This window comes from Triticum aestivum, chromosome 6D, assembly GCF_018294505.1.
Source record: "Triticum aestivum cultivar Chinese Spring chromosome 6D, IWGSC CS RefSeq v2.1, whole genome shotgun sequence".
Taxonomy (NCBI): Eukaryota; Viridiplantae; Streptophyta; class Magnoliopsida; order Poales; family Poaceae; genus Triticum; species Triticum aestivum.
This window is the reverse complement of record NC_057811.1, coordinates 80,989,746-81,011,944: the sequence shown is the minus strand read 5'-3', so window position 1 is coordinate 81,011,944 and position 22,199 is coordinate 80,989,746. Positions and strand designations below refer to the sequence as shown.

The window sequence follows — 22,199 nt, the reverse complement described above, 5'->3', positions numbered from 1 at the left end:
CGCACGGTGTGATGGGCTGTAAAATGAACAACAAACGAGCGACACCGGACGCGCGGGACAAAACAACCCCGATCAAAGAATTGCACAAAATTTATAGAGACAGATCAAATGGACCGAAACTTAGATGAGACATCAGACTCATCTATATGAGTTTTAACAATTTCGATACATGATTTACTATTCCGTGGACATGTTGCATGGATGAATACAAATTAAAACAACGAAAAAATGCATGAACAATCATACCGTATATACACGCACAAAGGAAATGCCTGTACACGTCATCTGATATATACACATATCATAGTATATCGCAAGGGGGAGAAAAAAGAAATGAAAAAAAGCCAAAAAAATATCTCACAAACTGCAACAGCTGCAGTGTATCGAGACAGTACAACAATAGACCAAAAAAAGGGGAAAAAAACAGAAAGGAAAGGCAGCCCATGCTAGCACACATGGGCTAGCCCACGCTGGCACGCACGTCCCGTGCGGGCTGCACGACCGCACGCTACAAATCGCCAGATCGTACAATCAAAGACGAACAAATCGTCAGATCATTAGTGCACGAATTGTAAAGATAAAACAAATCCAACAATAAGGGATTTAGATGTGAGATAGTTATTTTACATCTAGATGTGAAATAGTAAATCCGTAAGTTTATTAGCAGCGGTCGATTAAGAGCAAGTACATGAATACGAGCGAGCTTAGTTAGGCACTAGAGGTTGACGCGCGCTTTGCCGCGCTGTCGTTAGACATGAGTCAATTAGGCCTTCCTTTTTATTTGACATGATATTATGGTTGGTGCTTTGTTGTGTATTTCACATGAGTTAAGCTGACTTTTAATTGCACTGATGATTTCCCCTGTTTGTTGGCTTCGCTCTTGCTCGATAAAGACAATATATCTACGAAGTGAGCTAAATTATTTTGTGGGTGGTTGTGGTATTCTTATGTATAGCATAGCAACAAATATATGAGTGTCGCGTTCATCTGGGAGTGAATCCAAACAAATAACGCATGAGCGATCCACTCTCTTATAGATGGGCCCGCCAGCTCCCCAAAGCCCTGATGGACCAGGAGCCAACATTCCTAGGGAGTTTAGACCTTAAAAGATATGACAAGGGGAAGTAAAAAAATTCAGCAACAGCATTTGAAATAAAAAAATGTGTAGATCCGTCATTCAACATTCGGCAAAACTTCTGAACAAATAAAGAAATTGGACCAGCGCTGCTCATCAATAAACACGCAAGCCGGCTAGGAAAATGTTTAAGACCTAGACCATGCAAACTAATAAAACTTTACCAACACAATCCAAATTTTATACAAACCAAACTCTCCGACCGAAACCAACAAAAACCATTTTAAACTTTGGGTTAAACCCATTTGCTCCAACCGAAGCAAGCCATCAATTTGAAGTAGACATCAGCACATGAGCAAGCAGCAAAGAGTTCTTGACGTCAATTAGTCCCTTTCAACAAGAAGCTGTTAACATAGATTAGAGGAACTCAAAGCATGCCGACCTAAATTGTTCGCGCGTGTCTGTTTGGGTCCAAACGGATGAAAATACCGGCCCTACACGATGAACAAAAGCCAAAAGTCATCAGCTCGCTACCCGTCTGGACGCATTTGCGGCCCAAATTCGCATCCGATTTGCGTCCACGCTGACACGAGATGGACGCACCGCGTGTCCGCTCGATGTTTGCCTCGGGCTCGCGCGTCAACAACACAACTACTCCATGCGGCCAGCGTTTAGAAGCTTCTGGCATGTTCATCCTTCTTAATGCAAGTGTGTGGGTTGGGGGGGGGGGGGGGGTTGTCCACTTCGCCTTCCCATCCACATTTGGCCATGCTCACTCCCCTCGCTGCCGACAGTGCAAGCGCTAGCCATGGTTATCTTCAGCAAGAGCAAGGGCAAACTCGATGCCGGCACCAGCTCGTCCCGCAAGCCGCCTCCACCTCCGTCGCGGCCGTCGCCGCCGCCCTCATCAACCTACGCGATGAATCCCCATACGGCTAGTGGTCGCCGGCCACAGGGCTGGCTATACATCAATGCAGATGAGGTGCGCAAGCGCCGTGCCCTCCTGACGCCAGAGCATCAGCGCGACCCTGCCTACGCACAAGACTCCCCGGAGCAGGACGTGGCCCACCGCGGCGGCATGCAGCTTAACCTTGGGTTCGTGCCGCCGCTCTCGGAGGTGGCATCAGAGGAGTAGGCGGCCCACCAGGCCACATTGGAGGTGGCGCTCTAGCGCGCCCTGGTGAAGTGCCAGCGCGAGGAGGACACACGCTGTCGGCGGCGGGGAATCACGCCTATGCCATGCCGCTGCCCGAGCCTAAGGTCGAGCCCGAGCAGACATGGGCGCTCACACTCACGCCTATGCCGCCCACGGAGCCGGAGACAGTTCCACCTGTCTGAGGAGCGCGCCGCCGGCGAGCGCCAGATGCAAGCTAAGCGCGAGGAGGAGGAGCGCCGTGCCTGTTGGGCACCGGAGGTGGAGGAAGAGCGTCGGGAGAAGGAGAAGGAGGACCACACCGCCGGTGGGGCAGATGTTGTAGGAGTTGGCGCGAGTGGCGTGGGAGACCGCATTCTCATGGGCTGGGCCGCCGCTAGCCTTCGTCGACCTCACCGGTGACGACAGCAACGATGGCGACGTCCAGGGCAGCGTGATGGGTGGTTGGGTGGCGTGTTTATTTAGTTTTTATGTTTTATTAATATTTAAGTGGTCTTTTGCCGGCGGTTGACCAGCCATTTAATGTTTACTTATGTTTAACTCGAACACATGTTTTCAAAATTGCTTTTTTAGGTGGATGCAAAAATAAATCGTCAGGCACCGTTGGACGACACAGTCGTCCCAAACAAAAAAGCGGATGATCAAGCCAAGAAAATTAGTTTTACTTTCGCTTCTACTAATACGTTGCCACCTAATAATCATTGGCTAGAAAACCAGCTTTGGCAGGGTCCACCGTTTGACCAAAGTCCACGATCAACCAGAGGGCTTCATAAAACCAGAGGGCTTCATTTTATGGGAGCTTAGTAATTGTAGAGATGAGCATAGGAGGCCTTCGGCGCTCCACGCACGGCAAAGGGCACTTCTTGAACACGAACATGAAAGGCTCGCGCCCATCTTTTTCTTTCCGTACGGTCAGTCACTGATGACCGCGGTACTCGTACAATACCAGATCACGGCACGGCGGCCTGTGGCACGACACTTGTACCCTGTGCCGTGCCTCTCCACACGGAACCGGTACGGCTGCTCCCTGCATATTGTGGTTCCAGGCGCGCACTCTTCTCTCGCAGCCGCCGGCGCCCCTCCTATAAAGTGGCCGACGGTCACGTGGTTCTGATGCGTTACGAATTCACCCTTGATGCGCCACTGGAGATACATCATGCACTGGCTGTACGTCTTGTTGAAGGCCAAGACGACGTCGTTCGAGAGGCGGGGGGCCTAGCCGGCGCCCGCGTCCGCCGCCTGGACCATCACGGGCTCGCCCAGGTATCCGGACCGCCCGCCGCACCGCGGGGCGACCGCATGCAGAGGGCAGTCGTAAGCCCACCAAGTGTCGGCGCTGAGACAGCGGCCACTCGCGTTGCCGCTCGCCGGTAGCATGATGTGGTAGAGGTTGTCGATCGTTAGCTCGTGGCCGTCCGTGTCGTAGACCGGCTGCGCTTGCGCCTGAGTGGCGCCGCATGGTGTGGTCAGCTGGGAGGCCATGGCCAAGCCCAGGAGCGGGAGGATGAGGAGGAGAACAAGGCGGTCCATGGCTAGCTATGAAAGATGACCGTGGTTGAGTACTCCTATTTGAGTTGTTGGTGCTTCGACATCTTCAAGGACATCAAGACAGTGGGTTTATATAGATGGTGTAAGAGGGACGAGACCTTAGGGCATGTACAATGGTTTTATCTTAGAAATGTTGCGTAGGATAAATGATGAGGTGGGGGAGAGAGAAATCATAAGAAAAGGCTTGTCTTCTCATATTTAAAAGAAGACAAGAGATGATCTCTTAGCACAATATGTCTCACCATATTTTTAGGAATGGCTAGTTATTAAATATAAGGCTAAGAGATGACCCATTATAAACATATTTTTTGTCATATCTAATTACATGTAAGACTTAAGATAAGACTATCTTATCAACCATTGTATATGCCCTATTAATCGGTGGCATTGATAGGATATATATGCATATATTATACTCATTTAATGATTTATATTTGTTCTTTATGCAACAATTTATGCGGTACATAGGCCTCATTTAATGTTGTATTATTTCTTGATCATTTTATCATGTAGATAAATACTCTCCCCCTCCGTTCCTTTATGTAAGGTGCATTTTTTGGGCGCAACCAAGGCACTAATTTGTGTAGAATTTCTGAAGAAAATACCCTTAGCTAATTAGGTAGTTAGCAGGTTAATTAGCAAGAATGAAATAACTAGCGGCCTAATAAAAGGCAACTAAATCTTACTGCACCAGAATAAAATCAATTGGTGGGATTGAAGAGTGTGAAATGTGAGTGCATGCAATCAGGGAGAGATATTCTTTTTTTTTACTACCTTCCTATCGGGAATACATAGTACTTTTCATCTAAGGCATGTAATGGATGGAGGAAGGCGGCACGCATAGAAAACTGCGAGGAAAATAGAAACACACCTTACATTGTGAATTTTTGGGAAAAAAAAACTAATACACCTTATATAAAAGAATGGAGGGAGTAGGTGGGTATAAAATTCTTCAGTTATTAATAATAACTTTTGTCATGGATTTCATCCTTTAGATTTTTCATATATAAAGTCTTTATTTTGTCCTTTAAGTCTAAAGGACCAAATAGGATTTTATATATGAAAAGGGACGAAATTAGGATTTTATATATGAAAATTTTAAAGGACGAAATCCATAAAAAAAATCTAAAAGACCGAAAGTCTCCCGCTTGTCCCACTCCCCCACCGAGTTTCTCTGCCATCTCATGAGGAGAAGAATGAAAGAACGAAGCGGGATGAGGAACGGATTGAGGGCAGTATAGTCGGATGTAGGTTCTTTTTTTAAGGGTGCAGTCAGATGTCGGTTCCGCCCTGGAAAAGTAGGATCGCACGAGGCGATCAAGGGAGGCGAGGAGGGTTCCCTTGCGTGCCGCCGATGACGCCGCCGGTTCCCTCTCTCTCCGTCGGCCGCTCCGGCGGCGGGAGGGAGGGGGAACCTCGGGTCTGTTCGCTAGGTGGCTGTGTGGTAGGGTTAGGGTTGAGGGAGACGCTGCCGAGGCCGTTGCGGTGGTGTCGCGTCGGAATAAGTTTCTCCGGGCTCCGTTCGCGGTCAAGCGAGGCTTTTGCCTTCGTCTAGGAGCTAGCGGGGTTGGGGATCCCCGGATCTCGTCGAGGTCGCGGGCTATGGTGGCTGGAGGTCCATCGGCACTGGCCATTTGGGTCCTCAGATGGGCGATGGATGTAGGGAGACGAAGACCTTTCTTCTTCCTTATTGGTATGATTTGTTGTTGCTGTTCTTCTCCTTCCTCTGCGCCGATGCTGGTGGGAGATCCTGCTTTGTCCGGGCGGATGGCCCGGCCGCGGTGTTGGCCCGGTCGGATGACTCGAGTTCTCTTCCTTCCGGAAGGGACGCTTTCCGCGGTACTCAAAGCCAAAGACGACGACGGCTGTTGCAGGTGTGTTGGATTGATGTCCATGCCCTCTCAGCGATGGTGTCAAGAAAGAAGGAAGCAGCGTGCGGCAATTGTACCGTGGTCGAAGATGATGACCTGTTTGCGACTGGTTGCAGATCCTTCTGCTGCAGGGGTCTTCTCTCAAGATTTAGGGATGATGACACAGGGCTCCGGAGATCTTCTTATGTTATGGTTGTCTTAGGGTACTCTAGGTGTTCATGGTCCTTTGTGTTTGCGTTTCAGTGTGTTTGTAAGGGTCAACTACTTTGTACTGATCCATGATATGAATGAAATATTTTTTTTTTAAAGATGAGCGGTCGATCGAGGTGGCCCGTGTGCACGTGGGAGATAAACACAGAAGCGGGTAGACACCAGATGGCGACGTGGTGGAGCACCGTAGCAGGCGACGTTCCGCGGTGCATCGACCGGCCGCTCAAGCACCGGATCCCCTCGAACGCCTCGCCTTGGTTGAATCCCCTGACCGCCGGTTCCCTCGTGCCCCTCGCGTCGGCTCCCTCGAGCGCTGCATCCCATGCGCGGCTGGCGTCCGCTGGATCCCCTCGACCGCCGGTTCACTCTAGCGTCGCCTCGGCTCGGTGCTAAATGGGCCATTGAAGCCCAATCAACGAAACGACAGGCCTTCAAAACAAAAAAGCTGCCCATTAGGACAGACGGCCCAATCACGGTAAACTGGCACTAAAACAATTATCTTTCGAGAGTCATGCCGTTAATTATGAAGCACATAGCTTAGCCAAGTTTTCACATTCTAAGGTCCGGGTCGTCACGTTTGGTTTATTGTATCTCATGACCAAATATGTATCCCGCAGCATGTGGACTTTGATGAATAAACTTGGTTTTACCCCTCAAAAAAATCTGATGGACAAAAACAATCTAAATGCGTAATCCCTCGGTCAAAGTTGCTGGAGGTTAAAATTGCTAGAGGTGTTAGAGAGCTCATTTTAGGCTCAGTTTTACTGTCCTAAATAAATAGTGAGAGGTTTGACCTGAGGCGAGGGAAATAATGCTTGGTGATTGTGAGTGAGTGACAAGTGGGTTGGGTCAGATGGCCGTCTAAGTTAAGGGCTGTTGGACTCCTTAATTAGTTTTCTCAAAAAAAAAAGACTCCTTAATTAGTATATATTTTTAAATAAATGGTACTTCCTAAAATATGCTGGAGTGAACGAATTAGTTTTGGTTCTCAACTGAATATTTTCAAACGCTCTCATATGTAAACATTTTGGAGGTCAACCCTTCATAAACCATGACAATAGTTTATAACAGAGTCTCTATCATGACAAGGGACGAACATAAGAAAGTAAATGGCTTAGAAAAAACAAATTAATATGAGCTACTTTTAGTAGTTGTTTTCTGAACTTGTTTCAAGGGGCGACTATATAATATTTTATACCATCATTTAACTATGCTAAATATTGCAATCTAAGTAGATAGTTGAGATGTGCCTTGCACATACACGTTTATTAGTACTCTAGAGCATACATGATGAGGTGTGAGAGATTAACGTTGGATCGATCATAAAAGTCATATATATTCCATATGTTTCACCCAAAATACCAATCATGCCACCTGAAAATTAAACACATCAATCATAAATTTAGCATAACGAAGTGGAGAACCAATACAACTAAAAGCAACGAGAAACCAAAAATTGTGTTTGTGTTAAAAAGAACATTATTCAATCGTCAAACATATAGCACCCCATCAACCATTTGATTATATTCTCTCAATTAAAATAAGTAACTACTCATCATGATCACCCTCACAAGGAAGCACATCGTTCATGCAGGGAGTGTAGATGAATGACTCGAGTAAGGGTAGCGAAGGACGACGATGCTTGTTTAGTTGCGGTTGGTAAGCGAACCCTTGGAAACGGTTGCCCAGGAAAGCAATTTCTTTGTAAGGATGGTACCCGAGCAAATCCAAGGCAAAATAATAATCTTTACCTTCCTCGTTAATCTCTCCTTCTGCATCAGCGATACTATCATCACTAGAATCCCATTCATAGTCTCTTGTATCCTCTGACTCCTCATCACGAGAATCTAAGATCCAACACTTGTCAATATTTTTGCGTCTGAAGCATCGGTTGTAGCATGGCTTCAAATTAGGCTCAAGGTTGACTTGATGCTTCAGCTCCCACTCCGGTGTTTGACTTGATTCTGATGTGTTGTGCAATACCCACACGTGAAATTGGTACCCACAGATAGCAGTGTAATAGACACCCTGCTTGCTTTTCGCTAGATACCCGTATGTACTAAAACATCTGTTATACCCGGTCGTACTTGTATCTACATTTGGGGTTTTGATCACTAAATATTTTTGTTCTTCCAGTGACAACCTACAGGCATATACATGATTTAAATTAAAAGAAATAGGTGATAAAAATAAGTAGGTACAAAACACTGCTCGGCAAATGTAATTCGCCCGTACCTCATGATGAAACCAATGTCGCAATGTACGTAGAATGACGCCCGCCAAAGCACTGCGTGGTTTCGACGCGTGCTGCGGCTGCTAGTTGGCGACATTCTATCTGATTTCACGTCAGAGACAGTAACGACCGCAGCACCTTGACGGATAAACTGTTTCTCCTCCCACCGGTTGTTTCTTGACGAGAACACTTGCACCGGGTACATGTAGGGTGGCCACTCCATTGAGCCCAGGCTCTTGTCGTAATCTGCTCCTGAACATTGTTGCTCACCAGCTGGTTGTAGAATTTGCTTGTCAAGCACATCAGGAAAAAATAATACATCGTAGTGCAGCGACACGGTTGGATCGAACACTAAGTACATACGACGGCGGTAGCAACGCAAGTGGCTATGTTGAGGGGGTACACGCGGCGGGGGCGGCAGTGTTGCCCACCGCCGTGTCACGGGATTGCAGACGCACATCGTGTTCCCGTTCTCGAAGAGGAGGAGGCCGCTGCGGTGGTCCAGGACGGCACGGCCGCGACTCAGCTGGCCAGGCAGGAAACTCAACGTGACATCGATGGATGACTGGCTAGTACTAGTAGTCCCCGGCGCCGCGGGGGAGAAGAATCTGAGGCTTTGATCCATGACATAATTGACGAAGATGCCGCGCAGAGGGCACGGCACGAGGTGCGCGACCGCGAGGAGCAGCCCGTGGGCGTCGACGTCGGCGCGCCAGTGCTTGCAGACGCTCCGGCAGGCAGCGAGTCCTCGCGGAGGGAGGCGGCGGAGGATGTCTGCGAGCAACTCATCAGGCAGATCTTCAATGGCTGAGTGGCAATGAGCCGCGCTCGGTAGGGTTAGGGTTTGCATGTTCCCTGCCGCCGCCGCCGCAGGCGTCTGTTTTGTATTTTTGTTTTGAGTTTGATTGACTCTCAAGCCGGAGCCGAGCAGGTCTAGAACTCTAGACCAGGAGAAAGCCCCTGCAGTGTACCGATCAATATTGACCTGTAATAAACGTACAATCTGGCAAGATGACGACGGCGATGATCTCGTGCACGGTGGTTTTCCTGTCGCGTCGTCCAAACCTCTCATGTTCCTACTTAAGAAGTTTACTGTGTCACTCATTGGGAAACAGCCGTGACTCAAAGGTTACAGGTAGAAGCAAAACTGGGAACATCCCAGGTTGAAGCAAAACGGAACCAGAACATCTGAAACAGAAACCCAGCTAGGTACAGGGGGCTCAAGTCCCTGGCATGGAGCCTAATCCTAGCAAACACTAACATGGAACACCAGAGCATCTCAGGGCAAGCACGACCAGAACAAATTGGATCAAACATCAGGAGATTCAAACTCGTCGTCGACGAAATCGAGCGCCCCCGCGCCTGATCAGAGCATCGCCAGCCGCAGCGTCAGCAAAACTGTAAGTAGGAGGTGGAAAATAAAATTCACGGCTCTGTCCTCACGATTGGACATCAACTCTTGGTGAGCATACTAAAGCGTTGATGTCCAAGCTCCAATGCAACAAAAATCACTAGAATTGTCTGTTGTTACTATAACCATGTAACGATCACCTTTCATACAAGCAAAAGTTGAAAGGACGCATTATGAGTCCAGATATAGGGAATAAGAGGAATTGCAATCCTACAAAGCAGAATTCACATACAGCTAGCACACATTCTCTATATAAAATGAGTAAACAAGCGGAGCTGGACTAAGCAAGCAGAGATACGATGATAGTCACAGGAGTGACAGTCATTCACGTGGTAGAACCAATACTCGGAAATTCCCCTTTTCCAGGAATTGCAATCCTAGAAAGCAGAATTCACATTCTCTATATATAATGAGCAAATAGAGAAAAGGGTAGTGTCAATCCTTGAAAACAAGCGGAGCTGGACTAAGCATTGACGATGATGGTCACAGGAGTGGCAGTCAGTCAGTGGTGGAACCACCAGACTGGGGCTTGCACCAAACTGGTGTTGGTACGTCAGTCGCTCCTATGTCGTCTGGTGCTCGATAGCTGAACCTGGATTCTTCGTTTGGTGTTCGGTAACCGTACCAGCCAACCTGGAGGACATGGGGCTGCAACCCTCCCATGTCCCTCCTGTAGTAGTGATCCGCCTCGGCCTCGCTCTTCACCATACGGTCATCAAGAAAATGAATAGTTGGCTCACCCTGACTGACACAAGATACAGAGGAAGCCTGACCTAGGTAAATCATTTCATCCATTGTGTTCTTGTAATGGGCCCACCTGGCTTGGCCGGCATCGTCAACAGACAGACGCAACAGTTTGATATCAAATGTCTTCCTGCTACCATGCGTACACTTCACGGCAAACAGAAGATGTCCTGCTGTGGACTCCACCAGGTACCTCCTCAGTATGTAACCTGTCTCCTGAGCTTCATAGTAATCATCAATCGGTTTGCTGGAGCGAAACTTAACATGATAACTCTCCATTCTGAATGAGAGGCCCTCCGGAACAAGCCTGATCAGATCTTCACTGGACGTGAGGAAGTGGAAGGAGCCCTGATAGAACAACATGTCGAACACTCCATCTTCCACAGTTCCAATCTCAGTCCAGTGATCCTCATTGGACTCCCACGTCGCTATGGTGTGAACAAGGGATTCGCCAATGCGTACCACTGCAGCCACCGTGTACTCAGCGGTTGAAGGGGGGCGTGAGAGGGCTGCCATCTCAACCCAGACGTTGTGAATCATACCTTCCTTGTTCAGTATCGTCACCGGCAGGTCAATGCGACCTCTCTTCTCTCCATTGCATAGGTTGTATAAAATGAATTGTCGCTCCGGGTACCCGAGGCTGATGAATATCCATGGCCCTGATGACCCACACAGCATCCCACTCTTAAGTGCAGCCGGAAGCCAGATCTTGTGCAGGCACCGAGTCACAGGTTCAAAAAACATCGGAGTGCTGGTTGAAGGGAGGAACATCCATGGCAGTTCTGGCAGCTTCATATCGCGGATAGTCTCGCCCCAGTGCCTGTTGATCCATGAGAGGCGTCGCCTGTCAATTCCACAAGACAGATAATTCTCGACAATCCGCCTTATCAGATCACATGGCAGCTCGCCCCAGCCTTCAGGCTGTGTAGCCTGCACATAAGGAAGGAAACTCGATTAGATGCGTGTAAATAGAAGCAGGTTGAGCACACTATTAAAACTAAAGTAAAAATTCTTTGGGGAGTGGACGTGCGATGTATGCTGCGTGGGATTCAGAATACTATGTTGTTTCTTCATCATGGTAAGAGTGAAACAGAGACACTTACTACTCTACTTTCAGAACACTATACTCGCGTAAACAGACGAAGCAGAGCACTGAAACAGAGAAACGTCTTAACAACACGCACACGTGTCTGTGCTTTCCTGGTTTAGTATATAGTACCACAATGTGACAATAGTAAAACTGACTTTTGCCTATTTGGCCTCCTCTTAGTTTTCAGCACGGGCCAAGATTCATAACTCCGATTTAATACTGTTATATTCATATACATGTTCAGACTATGGAAGATGAGGCAACTAAATCAAACTACAGTACTTGTTACATCAGTAATTAGTGGAGTCAACAAATTAATTAGTAGCTCAAACAGGATTAGCTATGATTATTACAGAAAGGAAGATTGTCATATTGAACTGATGTAAGACCAAAGTTAGCCACTGTACTTCTACTACTCCAAGTAACAATATTGTTTTGTCAACTACTCATTTAATTGGCAGATCACATCCCACTTTAGACTGGTCATAGTGGGGAGTAATTTAGACTAGCAACATGCATGCATGTGTTACTAGTTCCTCTATAGTGCAAAAATATATAAAGGTATAGTCATAGATGGTCACTTTTATTGTCTTGTAGACTCATTTTCTCTTAGGGTGCGTATGTGATGGTATAATAAAAAAAATATGTCATCTAACTCAAAGCATAAAAATCGCCACCCACAAGAACATTTACAATGCCCCAAAACCAAATGACCAAATTTCAATAAGAAGAGGTGGATCAACACCATCTGTATATTCTATAATATGTTATCACCTTGTGTCAGAAATTTAAATTTTTAAGCACATGCTCTGGGGAAAAGCAAAATGAAGGTATGTGGAAAAACCAAAGAAGAGCAATCTTTCTCTTAGATTGTGCAATTCACATGGAGTAGTAAGCAAGAAAATCAGACGGACATGTATATGAAAAGCAGCCAAAACTGTAATAACTTATGTTACTGAATGCACAATAATAAAGGACAGACCCAGTGCATAGAAGCTCCCACACAAGGTGGGGTCTGGGGAGGGATTATAGGAACCTAGTCTTACCCCTGCAAAGTGCAATGCAGAGAGGCTGGTTCGAACCCAGGACCTCTTGGCACAAGTGGGGAGGACTTTACCACTGTGCCAGGCCTGCCCTCACTGAATGCACAATAATAACCTATGAATTGTTCCGATGAATGGTGAATTTATCTCCTACAAATAGAGAATTCAATCTAAACAGAGTTGCATCTATTCAACTAAAAAAATGGATCCTGCAAGGGTACATCGAAGATCATACAGAAGATAATTGACTGATCGATGCAGGAGTACATCTTGTATGTAACCTTGATTTTAACCTGCAAGGGTACATCTTGTGCAGTCTTTGATGTACCTCCATTTAACCTTGATTTTACCATGGTGATTAGTCCGTCAATCAAGTCTAGTGATAGATATTTACCAACACCGAAGAGAATTGACTGGTTGCATAATACAGTAAACTCTCAACTAATCTTTTTGATTGAGGCATTAAGTATGATGTGCATGGAATACCAAGCACTGCATTGAACACCCAAGTTTGCACAAAACCCCTACAGCCAAATTGAGAAACAAACCTTGAACTGTCCAGTGCGGAAAATACGCAGAAAGAAAGCTCAACTAAGCACTAGACTGAGAAAAATAGTTCCAGTTATCATGTATGGGGATGGTTGCAGCTATTTTAACCAGGCTTTCTTTCCAAACAGAAAATGCAATGCTGAAGAGGGAAAAAAAAGGAGAATTCACCAAATGCCCCACCAAGCATGACACATCCAATCCCTAAACACGCCGCGTCAATGCAAAGAGAGGGAAAAGCGGGATGTGCACGCATTCACCAAGCCAGCAGGCCACCGGGATGAAGCGGCCACGCCCAAGGCGCAGACGTAGCGGCAGCACACCTCCAGACGCAGCAGTCGCCACCAGAAACCTGGACCGCAGACGGCTTTACCAAATCGCCTCCCCTCTCGCCATGAGGCAGGGCGGCAAGCGGACCGGGAGCGCTGCGAGGGAGGTGTGGGCCAGGGTCGTGAGGGGCACGGACGACGCGAGGCGGGGCAGGTGGCGGCGCGGGCGAGGTGTGAGGGCGCGGGTGGCGACGACCCCGGTCGGGCAGGCGGCGGTGCGGGTGGCGGCACCGCCAGTCGGGCAGGCGAGATTTTTTTGTTTTAGAAACTGGCAGGCGAGATTGGGGGCGTGGGGTGGGGCCGAGCGACGCCCGCGAGGCATCGAGACGCTGTGTGAACAAGCGGAGCCCGTGAACCCAGTCGACGGCCCAGTCAAAATCAGAACGTGAATCCAAAATCGAAGGCCTCAATTGACTCCCAGGGCTTCCAAGATTTGGGCAACACATACTAATTATTCGGCGAGACCACGTTAGCCCAACACAGACTAGACAGCAATCATCATTACTTGATTAGTGATCCAAAAATGTTACTCCAAAAACAAACCTAGACTCAAAATTATTTTTCCCTCAAAAAAAAAAACCTACACTAAAATATAACCTAGTAGACTCAGAAAAAAAGATTAGTGATCCACCTGCTACTATGTACGGAGTACTAACTACTACTACTATAAGAAGCACGGGGCACAGCAGCGGGCATCTACACCGTGGTGGCGGCAGGCATATATAGAAAGACGACATCAACTGTAACGTCAACAGATCAAAAGTAGACGGATCCAACAGATCGCCTCGAATCAACAAAAAACAAAAGGGGCGGAATAATCGGAAATCCTTAAGATGGTCCACGTACGGTGCTCACACATGTTCAGACTCCCTCCCTGAGCGATGAGGCAACTAAATCGAACTACACTACGTACTAGAGTCTGCCTAGTTGTCCATGCAAGCATCACGAAAAAGTTTTTATGACCAGTTAAAAAAAGTGTTTATGACGAATTAAGAAAACAATTTTCTAACTAGTAGTTACATGCTTGCATCAGTAATAAAAAAATGGTGCCAACAAAGTAACTAATTAATTAGTGTAGTTGCTAAAAGTGAGATTAGCTAAGAGGGTGCTTGGATTCAAGGGACTTACTTTAGTCTGACTAAAAATAGTCTTTAAGAGGCTAAAGTTTCAAGCAACCCTAACTAAAGAGGGGCTAAAACTAGTCTTGAGACTAAATTTTTTTAGTCAGGGGTACCCCTACTAAATTGTGGATTAGTCCTCTCTCTCCTCATTTAACTCATTTCCTTTAACACAGGCGAGTTCTGGATTGGAGGGTTTGGAGGATAATAAATGCTCATTAACTTGATTTTAGTCTATTTATATTTGGATCCAAGCATGGATGAGGCTAGCAAGTTTTAATCCCACTATTTTTAGTCATGAGACTAAAACGTATCCAAGCACCTCCTAAGATCAGTAGGAGTAGTACATAAAAGGAATGTCGCCTAGTTGTGAGTCCCTTGTGAAGCAGATTTATTTTGAAATCATCGGTGTTGAGTAAAATTATTTTTTACGTGTCAAAAACTAAAGGAGCACTTGCACAAATTTAATGACCCGAGGTAAATCGGTGCATGATTCATCAATGGACCATCAATCAAAGTTAACTGACGTAAGACCAAACAGGAGCATATTCAGTAGTACTATATAGCAACTAATATACTCCTAGGTACTACCAGTCCACTTAACAAGAGTATTGTTTTTCCAACGGCATTCTACTCATTTAATCGGCAAATCACGTACCCCCCACTTTAGCTTGGGTGCCCGGATCTATATATCACGCATAGCAATCCATTGCAATCTCGGATTCTAACAAACTCTGGCAAGAAGACATGCCGCACGAATCACGGTCCCATGCATGCGTAATAGTAAGTTAAGCAGCGGGACGACCATTAACACACAATTAGCCAACCAGCAATTAGCAATCCGCGTAATAAGAAGGGTCCCTAATAAGAAACAATGCGTCACAGCGGCATACTGTGGTCATCGATCATATCAACCGTAACGTCAGCAGATTAAAAAGCAGAGTGATCCAATAGATCGGCCAGGATGAACAAAAGGCAAGCAACCAAATGGCCAGAAAAGCTAGCTGATGCTCTTGTCGTACGCACGTCACGTACCATGGGCGCGCCCTGCAGAAACGCGGATGGAGGAACCGCGGCCATCTATCTGCCTCCGCGCGCGCGCGTGCTTCCTTGAGATGAGTAGCGTCCTTGCCTGCCGCAAAAGAAAACATCAGTAAATGGAACACCAGTCGATCCATCCATCTGGTAATTAGCATAGTAGTAAACAGATTCGAGACACATAATAAGACCGCCGCAACGCCTGACCCATCGTCGATGAACTAAATAAAACCCACAAAAGTAAAACGAAACGCGGCGAAAAACACTTCGGTTTTGCAAACCAGATCAAAGCCATCTAGGCCTGCCATGGAGTCGCGGTACGAACTGATCCGCGGTCGCTGCTGCACGGCATGCGATGCGCCTCCCAGTCCCAGCCCTGGGATCCACGCGATCAAAAGAGCGCACACGCGGATCGAAAAACGGATCTACCTCAGAAAACACGAGGAACGCAAGTAAAACCCTCGCGGGAACATGCGTCACCCGGGATCATCCAAACACGGGCCAAAAACGGTGCGCGAACTAGATGCTCGAGCAGCAGCAGCGCGTGTGATAGATCGACTTGCTGCTGCGGCGGCTGGCTAGCCGTGTAAGCGGAAAAGGGAAGAGGATCCATGAAACGCAGCGAAAGCGTTCGTATCGACGGAGAAGGAGACGCCCCACTCTTTCAACCAAATCAAAGCAGCTTTAGCCTGCCATGGAGTCACGCGGCCAGTGCAGAGCGGAGCGGTAGGAACAGATCCGCGCTGCCGCACTGCATGCGCCTCCCAGTGCCAGGCCTAGGCCTCCTCTCACCACGATCGAGACGCCAAGAGAGGAAAACGGGGGAGGAAAATCGAATCGAACAGCAGAGAGAGTTGGGAATCCTCGCACGCACGCACGCACGCACGCACACACGCACGCAGGCAGAAGAACGACCAAACAAATTCGCACGCGCACGAACGCCCGCCGAGCTCGTCGGAACCGCTCACCGTGGACGTGGAGACGACGGCCGGGGCCTGGGAAGGTGTGCTGCGCTGGCTCCTTTTTCTCCTCCCTCCGCGCCCTTCTCCGGTGACGGTGCGGGGATTATATAGGAGTGGCTAGGTGGGATGGATGGATGGATGCGTGCGTGACTTATCACGCGGAGGGAGGGAGGGACGGATCGCGTGCTGTGCGGCGCTCGTGTGTGTGGACTGTGGAGGCGGCGTTTGCCCGGGGAGACGTAGCGGACCGGCTGGAAGGGCTATGCGAGTGCAGTGCAGGTGCCAGCGCTGCCATGTGCGGAAGGAAGACGGTGGGCCACTCCAGTCAGCGAGTCACCAAGGCACGCGCGGCGCAGCTACATGCCTACATGGCTAGCTATCCGGCGCGAAAACGAGTTGGGCACGGCAAAAAGTAAACCAACCAACTGCAGTCGCCATCATTACCCAGGGCGGGCGGTTAAATGCTGGAGATTCTGTCTGTGGACAGCTGCGTCCTGCACGCATGCTGTGCCTGGCTGCCGTGGCAGAATGTTCTTTCCGCTCATCTCTTTCCGGCCTAGGTGAACTACGCTTGCATGTTGTTCCACAAGCATTCGATCTGAAATTTTGCAGCATGCATGGGTGACTAGCCAACCACTTCTTTTGGTTTTCCTCCATACTTTGCAGCAAATTTTTTCCAGGTTAGCATCTACTGGATTATACTGTATTTGCCAAGGAAAATGATTATAAATAACACATCTACATTTATATACTTCTCCCCATACTTATTGAAAAGACGCTGAGAAAATTTATATATACACCAAAGTCTGGTAGGGGAATCTTCTTCGTCTGAATCTGCCAATGGTTGTTTGACATCGTTGCACTGCATGACGTCGTTGCATCGGGAGTGGGGTAATCATAAGTAACACGCAAAGTTGAGGCCAAAGTTTTCTTCTAACTCGGTACTCTCTACTTTGAAGGCTGTAACATACACTAGTAAGTGCATGCCACCCTCGTCATACATGCCGAAATCCGTGACGAAGAAACTAACGAGCAACTGCAAAATTGATCTAGTTACGCATTTGTGGGCACGCAAAGGACAAGCAGCCGTCCCCAATTGAGTGTGCAATTTAATTTAATTTCAATTCTTGTAATAATTATTTTATTTCCTATCATGGAACTATTTCATGTGTTTAAACTTTGAACTATGTAATATGATTTTATTTCTTTTATTTGCGAAGAAAAATGGGTAAAAATGCAATTGGGAGTGTTCATTGGAAGGCCCCGATGGGGGCAGCCACTCCCAATAGCCCGGCAACCTGTGTCGACGCTCTCAATAGCAGTGACACGTCAGTTTTTTACATGCATGAAATGCATGATACTACCTATGAAACCCCACCATGGGTAGCCTAAGGGCATCCCAAGGGCGCACCCATTATCATGTTCGGATGCCCTCGTATTCGTCCAGACAAGGTGCCTGGACCAATGGCGGCGTGTGCGACAAGGACACCAGCGAATGACCACTTTTGTTAATTTTTTTTGCATATTTATCTAAAGTTGACTAATTACAACATAGCTCGAAATAAACATAGGCATGTTTTTCTAAATTTTACTAACCCTGATATTATCTACCAATCGTCATCAGAGGAGACGATGACGCAATCTCAACTGGAGCCACTTGACATCGTTGTAACATCCCAGGAGCAAGACCTTCCATATTTTGTTATATATTCTTTGTCTTGCATGTTATATGATGTTGGTTTTATTTTATTTCGCATTATGCATCATCTCCATCATCTTATTATGATTGTTTTATTTTATTTGTTCATGTGATTGCAACTTCTTTTACTCCGTCCTTGATCCTTTCATAATCCAATTGTCAACTTCCACCAAGCCCATGCACCACTTTCTTTTAAACCCAAAGCCAACTTCCAACTTCCTTTATTTTGGATATTGGTTATTTAAGCCACACTTTTAGTTGCTCAAGTAAATGTTCCATATGTGCCCATAATTCACATTTAATGTGCCGAGCCACCTCCTAAATTAACATTCAATTTTGAGTTCAGCTTCATGGGTTCAAAGTTCCAAGAAGTTTGAATGAATTCAAACTTGGTAATTTTCAAACATATCTAAATATTCTCAAACATGTTTTATAAAATACCCAGCATTTTCCTGAATACAGTAAAATATCTTCCATGCGTAAATTACTACTCTAACCCTCTCTTTATATCTCTTCAAGTTCCTGCTCAAGTCCACTTCAGGACGACGCTCCAGCTCCTCTCCCCATGATCTCCATGTGTGTCTCACGCTTATGTATCTTCACCCCTTCATTTACATACATCAAACGAATGGATTTGGTGAAGTAAATTAGTTGTCTGACTAATTATTCTCCTAATCAATGTCAACATATCTAGGAAGGCCAGCAGCAACGCCTATTTTATTGTCCCATGCCACAATCTCCATCTAGGTAAAGCGTCTGTGCTTTCTCATGGTTTCTAACATAGACTAGTAAGTGCATGCCACCCTCGTCATACATGCCGAAATCCGTGATGAAGAAAGTAACGAGCAACTGCAAAATTGATCTAGTTACGCATTTGTGGACACGCAAAGGACAATCAGCCGTCCCCAATTGAGTGTGCGATTTAATTTAATTTCAATTATTGTAAGAATTATTTTATTTCCTATCATGGAACTATTTTATGTGTTTAAACTTTGAACTATGTAATATGATTTTATTTCTTTTATTTGCAAAGAAAATTGGGTAAAAATGCAATTGGGAGTGTTCATTGCAAGGTCCTGGTGGGGGCAGCCGCTCCCAATAGCCCGGCAACCTGTGTCGATGCTCTCAATATCAGTGACACGTCAGTTGTTTACATGCATGAAATACATGATACTACCTATGAAATCCCACCATGGGTAGCCTAAGGGCATCCCAGGGGCGCACCCATTATCATTTTCGAATGCCCTCATATTCGTCCAGACAAGGTGTCTGGACCAATGGCGGCGTGTGCGACAAGGACACCCGCGAATGACCACTTTTATTTAAAAAAATGCATATTTACCTAAAGTTGACTAATTACAAGATAGCTCCAAATAAACATAGGCATGTTTTTCTAAAATTTACTAACCCTGATATTATCTACCAATAGTCATCAGAGGAGACGACGACGACTGCGGCAATCTCAACAGGCGCGTGCAAGGCGGACGCGGTTAGTAGCCACTCGACATCATTGTAACATCCCAGGAGCAATACCTTCTATATTTTGTTATATATTCTTTGTCTTGCATGTTATATGATGTTGGTTTTATTTTATTTCGCATTATGCATCATCTCCATCATCTTATTATGATTGTTTTCTTTTATTTGTTCATGTGATTGTGATACGTCTCCAACGTATCTATAATTTATGAAGTATTCATGCCATGTTTACAACAATTTTATATGTTTTTGGTGTGATTTGATTAGAACTAACCCGGACTGACACTGTTTTCAGCAGAGCTACCGTGGTGTCGTTTTTTGTGCAGAAATAAAAGTTCTCGGAATGGGCTGAAAATTTACGGTGATTTTTTGGACCAAAAGAGACCCCCGAAGCACCGAAGCTGGGCCAGGAAGTGACCGAGGTGGCCACAAGCCGCCAGGGCGCGCCCCTATGGCTTGTGGGCCCCTCGGGCACCCCCTTGACGTGAGACCGACGCCAAAAATTCTTATAAATTGCCAAACCTCCGAAAAGAACCCTAGGCGATAAGTTCCGCCGCCGCAAGCCTCTGTAGCCACGAAAAACCAATCTAGGCCCTCTCTGGCACCCTGCCGGAGGGGGCCATCATCACCGGAGGCCATGGAGGAGGAACCCCGAGGGGTCCATCATCACCATGGAGGCCAAGGACCAGAGGGAGAACCTCTCCCCATCTAGGGGGGAGGCCATGGAGGAGGAAGCACAAGGGGCCGGGAGACTCCTCCCCCTCTCTCTTGGTGGCATCGGAGTGCCGCCGAGGGAACCATCGCCACTGTGATCATCTTCATCAACATCACCATGTTCATCACCTTCCTCATCTCTTTTAAGCGGTCCACTCTCCCACACCCCGCTATAATCCCCTACTTGAACATGGTGCTTTATGCCACATATTATGATCCAATGATGTGTTGCCATCCTATGATTTTTTTAGTAGATTTCTTTTGTCTTTTGGGTTGATTGATGATCTAGATTGGTTTGAGTTGTATGTTTTATTTTGGTGTTGTCCTATGGTGCCTTCCTTGCCGCGCACATGTGAAGGATTCCCGCTGTAGGGTGCTGCAATATGTTCATGATTTGCTTATAGTGGGTTGCTAGAGTGACAGAAGCTTAAACCCGAGTAAGGGGGTTGTTGCATATGGGATAAAGGGGACTTGATACTTTAATGCTATGGCTCGGTTTTACCTTAATAATCTTTAGTAGTTGCCGATGCTTGCTAGAGTTCCAGTCATAAGTGCATATGATCCAAGTAGAGAAAGTATGTTAGCTTATGCCTCTCCCTCATATAAAATTGCAATAATGATTACCGATCATGTTAACAATTGCCTAGGATAATTCCACACACCGATCCATCATTATTGCACACTCGCTATTTATAATATATAGTAATATATTCTAACTTTATGTTAACATCACCTATTTTTATATTTTAGTTCCTGATATCATGCAAAGCTATCCTCTTCATACCCACAATATAGTTTTATTTCTCATTTCTAGATGGAAGCAAATGTGTCGGTGTACGTAGAGTCGTATCAGTGGCAGATAGGACTTGAGAGAATATTGATCTTACCTTTTGCTCCTTGTGGATTCGACACTCCATACTTATCACTTCCACCTTTGGAAATTGCTACAATGATTCCTTGCACTTGGGGATTATCAAGCTCCTTTCTGGCGCCGTTGCGGGGGAGCAATAGCGTGGGGTTGATATTCTCGTGTGTGCTTGTTTGCTTTCTTCACTAACGCTGCGTTTGGATGTTCGTATTGGGCTGCCGAATTGGATTTGGTAATGGGCTGACCCCAATGCAGACGTTTGGATGTACTCTGAAACAACCCACTGAAACGGAAACGAATACGCTGGAGTTTTCGCTCGCACGCGCCCACCCATCGCGCCAATACAAAGGCCTGGACCTCCGATTTTGCCTTGCTTCCCTCCCGCAAAACAAAACGCTTCGTCAGTTCTTTCCTCCCCCTACCACAAGACAGAGGGTTCGAGAGAGGAAACCGCCGCCTGGCAGATCGACGACGGCGCCCTCGCAGATCCACCACGCCGGCCGGCGTAGGTATGGTCGCCGCCTCCCCTTCCCTTCTTCCTCTGCCGCCATCCCTTCCCCTCCTCCGGCGCTGCCCCTTCTCGTTCTCTCTGGCCCTGCTCGTCGTGGCCAGATCGGATCTGAAGCGAACGGCGGCAGTTCACTCCAGCGCCGGCCCTTCCTTTCCTCTCCAGCCGTGCGGTGGACCACTGCCGGTGCACATCTCCTCTCCCTCGGACCACCTCCTGGGCCGCCCCTTCTTCTGTGTGTCCAGCCAGCCCCTTCTTCATCCATGATTCTTCCCTATCTCCAAGCAGCCTACTCTGTTTCCTTTTCTTCCCAGCCCTTTTGTCAATGATTTACTAAGCACTGATGTATCCTCTTGTTGCAGGTTGGATTAAAATTTGGAAGCCATCTAGGCTGACCTGAGGTATGAATATGCAATTTTGTGAACTATGCTTGTGGTGGTCTGATGCATATGCTTGTCTTATGATGAATTTGATGCATGCTTATGTATGATTTGATGCATCATGGTCATACAATTTTGTGAACCTTCAATGCTTGTGGTGGTCTGATGCATATGGTCATC

The 22,199-nt window shown here is 46.9% G+C and overlaps 2 protein-coding genes and 1 pseudogene across 4 annotated transcripts; all 3 read right to left on the bottom strand.

Annotated features, from left to right (window-relative positions):
* Window positions 1-3,018: 3,018 nt before the first annotated feature.
* Window positions 3,019-3,758, bottom strand: LOC123142463 (alpha-amylase/subtilisin inhibitor-like; annotated as a pseudogene).
* A 3,609-nt stretch (window positions 3,759-7,367) lies between these two features.
* Window positions 7,368-9,069, bottom strand: LOC123141163 (uncharacterized). The gene is made up of 2 exons (XM_044560382.1): window positions 8,093-9,069; window positions 7,368-8,000 (listed from the first exon to the last, which is right to left on the bottom strand). Exons 1-2 carry the CDS (start codon window positions 8,938-8,940, stop codon window positions 7,406-7,408), a joined length of 1,443 nt encoding a protein of 480 aa, XP_044416317.1. The 5' UTR covers window positions 8,941-9,069; the 3' UTR covers window positions 7,368-7,405.
* A 774-nt stretch (window positions 9,070-9,843) lies between these two features.
* LOC123143695 (uncharacterized) lies at window positions 9,844-16,485 on the bottom strand. Of its 3 annotated transcripts, XM_044562648.1 has the most exons (3): window positions 16,378-16,485; window positions 15,407-15,503; window positions 9,844-11,175 (listed from the first exon to the last, which is right to left on the bottom strand). In XM_044562648.1, exons 2-3 carry the CDS (start codon window positions 15,449-15,451, stop codon window positions 10,000-10,002), a joined length of 1,221 nt encoding a protein of 406 aa, XP_044418583.1. In that variant the 5' UTR covers window positions 15,452-15,503; window positions 16,378-16,485; the 3' UTR covers window positions 9,844-9,999. The 3 variants fall into 3 exon arrangements, with proteins under 3 accessions (XP_044418583.1, XP_044418585.1, XP_044418584.1); XM_044562650.1 differs by lacking the exons at window positions 15,407-15,503; window positions 16,378-16,485 and adding an exon at window positions 13,096-13,562; XM_044562649.1 differs by lacking the exons at window positions 15,407-15,503; window positions 16,378-16,485 and adding an exon at window positions 13,185-13,561.
* Window positions 16,486-22,199: the final 5,714 nt, after the last annotated feature.